Here is an 8573-nt window from a genome sequence, read left to right as displayed (position 1 = left end):
ATAGAGGAGAAACAATAATGTACAGTATGTGGAAAATAATGTGTTTTTTGAACCTTAAACTGCATAAACACATTTCATTACACCAAATACACAAAATAATGTTCTTTTTAGCAACGTCATATGACCCCTTTAAATACAGCAAACTCTTTGGTTGATGGAGTTGTTGTTAAATTAATATTTTGTACAATTTGGATGAAATCCTCCAACTCCTTGCATGTTAACTCTCCTTGGTTCTGCACATCGTATAGGCAACATGGCATATTTTGGGTTAAAACAGCAAAATTCACTAAAAGGTGACTTTGAACCAACAATAATATCAAATGTAAAATATTTCTTTTTTTCAATTCAATTCAATTCAAGTTTATTTGTATAGCGCTTTTCACGATGCAAATCGCTGCAAAGCAGCTTTACAGAAAATTAAAGTTTCAACATTATATTTAGTAATAGCTTATCTCAAATTATGTCCATATGGCAGAAATGCACGGTAAAAATCAAGCAGTTAATGTCTTTTTTGTTGAATTCAAAATCCATTTGTGACCCCTGCGGTTATAGGAACTAGATCCATGTTTGTGTCCATAACAGTTTTTTTCCATTAGAGTGCCACATCTGTAATATTAGAAATATTTTTGGAATATTTTTGATATCACGATAACATCAAAGTCTTCTTTTACATTTCATTTCAATGCTAAAGTAATATACATTAATCATGTAGCACTTTGGTATATATTCATGTATTATCTGGCACTGCACTATGATGGCGTCAGCATCCTTGGCAATAACTTTCTACCTACTTTCTACCTTTTTAGTAATGCACTTAAAGTGGATGGCTAGTTTATTGAACAAAGGCGTTATACTGGAATAAATGGCACTGCTTTATACAGCCACTTACAAACACTCTTACAAACTAAATTACAAACACAAAGTCCAATATAACTAGCGGTTTACAGCCGATAAAAGTCATTTGTGCAATATCGGACAGCTGCCGATTATTTAAAAACAGCCAATGATGATAGCTCATTATTTCCTGTCAATCAAAATGGGGCGGGCAAACTCGTGATAGGCTTATGGACTCAAATAGACGGTTCTGATTTGTCATGCATGTGATTGGTTACAATGAATGAGCACTGTGCATTCAGACAGGTCTGCAGGCCTGATGCTAATGTGCAGAGATGGATGGCTCTTTTGGGTAGGTCACTGCTGAACAATAATATTGTCAGACAGAGAAAGAGAAAACCACACCTCACCTCTCCGCAGAGCACAGCACACACAAGAGAAACGCTCTTCAGTAACACATTTAAATATGACAATCTCTTGCGCGATTATTGCACACGTCTTTTCAAAATCCCAATATTAAAGAGCAAATAATAGGCTGTGCGAAATAGTGCGTGCAACGCTCGTGCGACCGGACTGCGCAGTCTAACAGCATCAGCACCACGAGGATCTCCGAGACAAAGAGCATCACTGTAAAAACCGCAACACTGCACTGCGAATGATCACAAAAACCTCTCGAAGACCCATGCACACGCACTCTGGCTTTACAAATATCCCTTAAAAATCAGCGAGGTCATTGTGTGCTTCTGGATGCATGTAGTGTGTAGCAGGCTCAATTATGGGCGTGATTTTCTTGCTGCAGTACACCGGCTCAGACCCAGCACAGCATTTCCTTTCTTTCTACAATATTCGGAAGAGACTGTAAGAATCAGTATAATGATAAAAACACAAGCATTATTATTTAGGCATTTTATTGCACTTGGAATAGCCTATGCTTCCTTCCAAAAAACACATCTGAATCAGTCTCAATTCCTCACTATCAGTTCAACCCAGCATTCTCTGACACGCCTGCAGCCTGACTTTTACTCCTGCTACAGCTCTTGTTACAAACGTACAGATCAAACCCACTCTGAAAGAAAATATGCATTCAAATATGAATATAAATGCATGAACTTACAGTGATCTTTGGGATGTTCTTTTTGCCCTGGTAAGACATGGTTTGATCTCGGTTGATGCTGATGTCTTTATTCTGTTCTTTTGCTGATGTTAGTGGTTGCGCACACTGACTGGACTTGATTGTCTGCTTTGCTGGGCTCCTCCCTCAATGTCCAGCCGGGTGTCATGTGTGATTTAAGCCACTAGGCGGCGCCAACACCAGGGTTGGAAAGCCCGACTCATTTATGCGAATCGGTTCTCTCGAACAGCTCTTGATACTGAATCGGTTCAAACGTTGATTCATATTTACGACATGACGAGTGTTTTAATAAATGTTTATTGTATTTTAAAGTAATCTGAATGTATTTGGACCATCTCTTACACTGATACAGTAGCCACAGTGAAAGCTAATAATAAAAGCTCACTGATTCTCATGGCTACTGCAAATTAATAACAGACTGAGAAGGATAGGCTAAGTAGAATGAGATTAATTTTGTAATAATCGCATTCTTTTTACCCATAACAGTAAAAGGCTAATAATTGTAATGATTTATGCTACTTTCTTCACCCGGATACCAACAAACTCCGCCTTTATTACTTTGAGAACGATGTACGAACCGGGTTCATTTCAAAGAACCGACTCCAAAGAATCATTTGTTAATGAATCGGAATTGCATGTAAACGCTGGTGTCAAGCAGAGATATAAATATTTAAATTGTTAAATATTTTTGTATTTTCACTTACCCGTGGAAACAGAGGCACTTAATGTCAAATGTTTCCTGACAATTTGGATAAATGAACAAAATAAATCTGATTTGCCAACCCCTGTGAAAAAGAAGTATGCTTTTTAAAATAAGTAGGCCTATTTATTATGTAGCTAAATAATAATACACTTTAAAAGAATATGGAAGTGTGAATTTAATGTAATGTTTTCAGACACTTAACTGAATGCCGGAATTAAATGAAAATGTATTATAGTTCACATGTATGCGATAAATGCAATCTTAATGTCAAATGTTTCCTGACAATTTGGATAAATGAACAAAATAAATCTGATTTGCCAACCCCTGTGAAAAAGAAGTATGCTTTTTAAAATAAGTAGGCCTATTTATTATGTAGCTAAATAATAATACACTTTAAAAGAATATGGAAGTGTGAATTGAATGTAATGTTTTCAGACACTTAACTGAATGCCGGAATTAAATGAAAATGTATTATAGTTCACATGTATGCAATAAATGCAATATATATAATTATAACTATATATGTAATTTCATGATTTCAATACGTTTAAAGCGAAATATGGACAAAGTTTAATGTTGAATGTAGGCTACTATGGCAAACTAAAATTTACTTTAATGTAGGCTAATTTCTAGCATGTATTTAAATAGATTTTTAATAAAATATTTGTAACAATGAAGCTGCAGTTTAGTACATTTAAAATATTACTAGATGTAATACTGAATAACACAGTTAAAAATAAAAATGAAGTACTTTACATGTGCTTTAATATGGTATTTAACTCACCAAGTGTACAGCATTCAAAACACGACAAAATATTGTGAAAACATAATCATTTATAATAAAATCATTCATATTCATTAATATTATATGATCTGCATGTACAGTTTTTTATATACTTTTAAGGTTTGACGTACACTACAAGTGCATGTTCAATACAATTAAATGCACTTCTTTCTCACAAAAGAGTTTTTAAAATAAGTCTCCCACAATCCTCTACAAAGTCTGTACAAAGCTTGTTAGCTGCTTCACTGTCTTTAAGACTGAATGTTGTTCCAGTGTCTGGAATGTGTTCACAGAGCAGATGCAGAGAGAGAATGCTGTCTAGTTTATCTGTTGAGAAAGTGTATGTTTACCAGCGGGCAAAGACTTTCGTAATCAAGGCCTAGACAGGGAGCGTCACAGTGATGAACAAAAGAGGAGTGTGGACCGGAGAACAGCTGCTGAGCTGCACCCTGCCATGTGTCTCTTTGTCTGAGCAGAGCCCACCCCCCTCTACACACACACACACACATATATATACGTACACACACTCACATACACACATATATAAACACACACACACACGCACAGACATATATAAACGTACACACACTCACATAGACACATATATAAACACACACACACGCGCACACACACACACACATATATAAACGTACACACACTCACATAGACACATATATAAACACACACACACGCGCACACACACACACACATATATAAACGTACACACACTCACATAGACACATATATAAACACACACACACGCGCACACACACACACACACACTCACACACACACGCACACTCACACACAAACGCACACACACTCACACTCACACACACGCACACTCACCCACATGCACACGCACACACACACACAGGGGCGTAGCCATCATTTCAGAAGTGAGGGGGACAGAAATGTTTTATATATATATATAACATTACAATATAACATTTCTGTAATCTATATAACCTACCAGTCAACAGTTTTTGAACAGTAAGATTTTTTATGTTTTATAAAGAAGTCTCTTCTGCTCACCAAGCCTGCATTTATTCGTCCCCCGCGTCCCCCGCCTAATCTACGCCCCTGCGCACACATATATAAACGTACACACTCACATACACACATATATAAACACACACACAAACACACACACGCATGCACGCACACACACACACACACACACAAAGTATTTCACAATATAAGTGAGGACATTTGGTCCTCACAAGTATAGTAGAGTATAGTGTAGTATAGTCAACATTTCTACTACATTTGTCTCATTCCAGATCAGCTATACTGTACATGTTTTCTCACATCAGACAAAATGTATTATGTGGATCAAAAGCCTAATTTATGTCCACACTATATTAAGCATAATTACCTTCTGATAAAGCAATATGTTACAGTGTTTAAAAATTGCTTAGACACTAAAGTGGTACTTGAGGCCCACTTCGTGAAACAATTCACTCATACTTAATCTTTAGACCAAGTCTGCAAAACTACAAGCACATTACATGCTTTAAGCTTAGTTTGATATTGTAAAACAAACTTTTTGCAAAACTCAGTTCTAAAAACTAAACACAGTTCTCTACAATACACAGAAACACCATTCCCATCATTTGGGAAACACTGCCATTTCAATGCCACACTCATTTACTGATGACTTACAGCCAGTGATCATGTGTGAAAACACTTACACATCATTTTGTTCACTTAGAAATCAAAACTTTTGAGAAAGAAATTATTTTTACCCCCTTGAATTTCTGTTCACAGAAATTACAGTGTTTACAGTGTGTGTGTGTGTGTGTGTGTGTACTGTACATACACACACAAAGTTAGGTCCATATATATTTGGACACAGCCACAATTTTTATTATTTTAGCTGCTGACCAAAACATATTCAAGTTACAGTTACATAATGAATATGGGCTTAAAGTGCACACTGTCAGCTTTAATTTGAGGGTATTCTCATCACAATTGGAGGTTAAGGAATTACAGCTCTTTAATATGTACCTCCCCCCTTTTTCAAGGGACCACAAGTAATTGGACAGTTGACTCAAAAGCTGTTTCATGGAAAGATGTGGGCTATTCCTTCATTATGTTTACATCAATTAAGCAGGTAAAAGATCTGGAGTTGATTCTAAGTGTGTCTTTTGCATTTGGAAGCTGTTGCTGTGAACCCACATCATGCGGTCAAAGGATCTCTCCATACAAGTGAAACAGACAAGTGTTAGGCTTCAGAAACAAAACAAACCCATCAGAGAGATAGCAGGAACATCAGGAGCGGCCAAATCAACAGTTTGGTGCATTCTGAGAAAAAAAGAAGGCTCTGGTGAGCTCAAAAACATAAAAAGAACTGGATGTCCACGGAGGACAACAGTGGTGGATGATCGGAGGATCCTTTCCATGGTAAAGAAAAACCCTTTCACAACATCCAGCCAAGAGAAGAACACTCTCCAGGAGGCAGATGTGTCTACAATCAAGAGAAGACTTTACCAGAGCAAACACAGAGGCTTCACCACAAGCTGCAAACAAGCCCAGGTTAGACTTTGACAAAAAACATCTAAAAAACATCTAAACATCTAAAAAAGCCAGAGCACTTCTGGAAAAGCATTCTTTGGATGACTGAAGTTAAGATCAAGCTGTATCAGAATGACGGGAAGAAAAACGTAAGGAGAAGGCTTGGAACAGCTCATGATCCAAAGCACACAACATAATCTATGAAACATGGTGGAGCAGTGTGATGCATGAGCTGCATGGCTTCCAGTGGCACTGGGTTACTGGTGTTTAGTGATGACGTGACAGCCGGATGAACTCTGAAGTGTGTAGAGATGTACTCTCTGCTCAGATTCAGCCAAATGCAGCAAAGCTGATTGGACGGCGCTTCATAGTGCAAATGGACGATGACCCAAAACATACAGCAAAAGCAACCCAGCAGTTTTTGAAGGTAAAAAAGTGGATTATTCTGCAATGGCCAAGTCAATCTCCTGATCTCAACCCAACTGAGCATGCATTTCACTCGCTGAAAACAAAACTAAAGGCAGAAAGACCCACAAACAGACAATAACTGAAGTCAGCTGCAGTAAAGGCCTGGCAAAGCATCACAAAGAAGAAACCCAGTCTCTGCTGATGTCCATCAGTTCCAGACTTAAGGTAGTCATTGCCTGCAACGGATTCTCAACAAAATATTAAAAAATTAACATTTTATTTATGATTATATTTATTTGTCCAATTACATTTGAGCCCATGGGGACTGTGTATAAAAATGGTTGTTATTCCTTAGTATTTTATGTTATATTTTTGTTCAACCCCTTGAATTAAAGCTTAAAGGGCACCTATTATGCAAACTTCACTTTCACATGTTGTTTGCACATACATGTGTGTTGGCAGTGTGTACACAACCACCCTATAATGATAAAAATCCACCCGCTCCTTTTTTTTAATCTCCATATATCATTACAGGGCTCCAGACTAACTATTTTTACACACATATTTTCCCCAGTTTAACTGTATTACTGGCAAATGCTTTGATAATAAATAGACTTAACTCATAGAAATTGCAATGTGCATTATTCTTTTAATTTCAGAGGGATATGACAAATATATATATGATGATAAAATTACTATTGTTTTGCATTAACAAGCGCAGTTACTAATAATATTACATGTTCATTTCTTGTTTATTTCATGTTTATACACTTTTGACAGTAAATCACTAGGCTTGAGTTGGGCAGCTTACAAAATGTATTTTATTAACAGTAACATGGGCAAAATCAATTTTTTATGTAGAAAAGGTATATATTGTACTCTTATTAAATGTACCATTATTCTTCTATAGTCTTATATGGAACTGACCAACAACTTCAGTGATTATGTGTGATTTAGTCGCAAATTGAAGAAAAGTTTGTTTTTCAAAGCCCTTTTTTTCTTTTCTTACTCCATACACAAAAAGAGCAAACCTCTGACAAAATCTGATTTCTTGATGATTTGATATTTTATAATAGTGATTTTATAATTATTTTTAAATTTTTAAATATTAAAGGAAAAAGTATAAATGAATGACTAAGCCAATAATTGCTCATCTGCTGCATCTACAGGTAATAATGGTGATTTGATGTATTTTTTTTAATTTTACATAAGTGTTTGTTCACCACAGTATATTTTGGTCATCCCATTGAAAATAACATTCAAATTGGATCATTTAGGAGCTTTAAAGTGCTGGAAACAGTTGTGTGAGATGCTTGTAAGTCTTTGAAAATTGCTTGAATTTCTCTCTCTGTACAACTGTACAAACCCTGAAATGAATAATGTAATAACATTTGACTATGACTAAGCCAATAATTGCTCATCTGCTGCATCTACAGGTAATAATGGTGATTTGATGTATTTTTTTTAATTTTACATAAGTGTTTGTTCACCACAGTATATTTTGGTCATCCCATTGAAAATAACATTCAAATTGGATCATTTAGGAGCTTTAAAGTGCTGGAAACAGTTGTGTGAGATGCTTGTAAGTCTTTGAATTTCTCTCTCAAAAGACTGTACAAACCCTGAAATGAATAATGTAATAACATTTGACTATTTCTGCCACAACACCATGGTTCGCATTACTGCTTCTGGTTTTCTGCATCAGCGCTGTCTGATCTGTTTATAACAGAGATTTCTGTGCAGAATTTGAATGCATCTCACTAGATTTCGCAGCAATCTTTATTCATTCTGCGGCGAATTCAAACGCTTCTAACTGGATCTCGCAGCGCTGTGCTGTAACAGTGTCCCGAAATCAACTTTGGTTCCCGAGACCTCGGACAAGTTTGTGTGCGTCGCGGTCCGAGCTGATAAACGGTCCGTGCTGCACAGCTCAAACGAATAGCGGGATTTTATTACGCTTTTGTTTCGTTTGCCGTTTGCTGTCTCTCATATGCGACCACGCACAAAATTTACTCGCACAGGCAGAAAAATCGTCGCAGTCTGGAGCTCTGCATTAGCAGCGTCTCAGAGCCGATCACAGAATCCGTAAAGTGTGACATCACAATTTACAAGCCCCGCCCACGAGTGTTGATTGACACCTAGCCAAGATCCCGCCCTGAGTGAGCCGCACACAATCTGCCATGTTTATCTTCACG

The 8573-nt window shown here is 36.8% G+C and overlaps 1 protein-coding gene across 2 annotated transcripts in view; it reads right to left on the bottom strand.

The window, feature by feature from the left end:
- dpysl3 (dihydropyrimidinase like 3) overlaps positions 1–8573 on the bottom strand; it is a 44761-nt gene that overhangs the window by 29538 nt on the left and 6650 nt on the right. The window contains exon 1 of one of the 2 annotated variants that reach the window (XM_016555408.1): positions 1949–2079. The exons of the other annotated variant lie outside the window; for it this stretch is intronic. Within the exon in view, the coding sequence (XP_016410894.1) occupies positions 1949–1987 (39 nt within the window). The 5' untranslated portion in view covers positions 1988–2079. Of the gene's footprint in view, positions 1–1948; positions 2080–8573 lie in introns of those variants that run through there. 2 annotated transcript variants of the gene reach the window in all.

This window comes from Sinocyclocheilus rhinocerous, unplaced genomic scaffold (genome assembly GCF_001515625.1).
Source record: "Sinocyclocheilus rhinocerous isolate Xijiao unplaced genomic scaffold, SAMN03320098_v1.1 scaffold1427, whole genome shotgun sequence".
Taxonomy (NCBI): Eukaryota; Metazoa; Chordata; class Actinopteri; order Cypriniformes; family Cyprinidae; genus Sinocyclocheilus; species Sinocyclocheilus rhinocerous.
The sequence above is the reverse complement of the archived record's forward strand: the minus strand, read 5'-3'. Positions and strand labels throughout refer to the sequence as shown.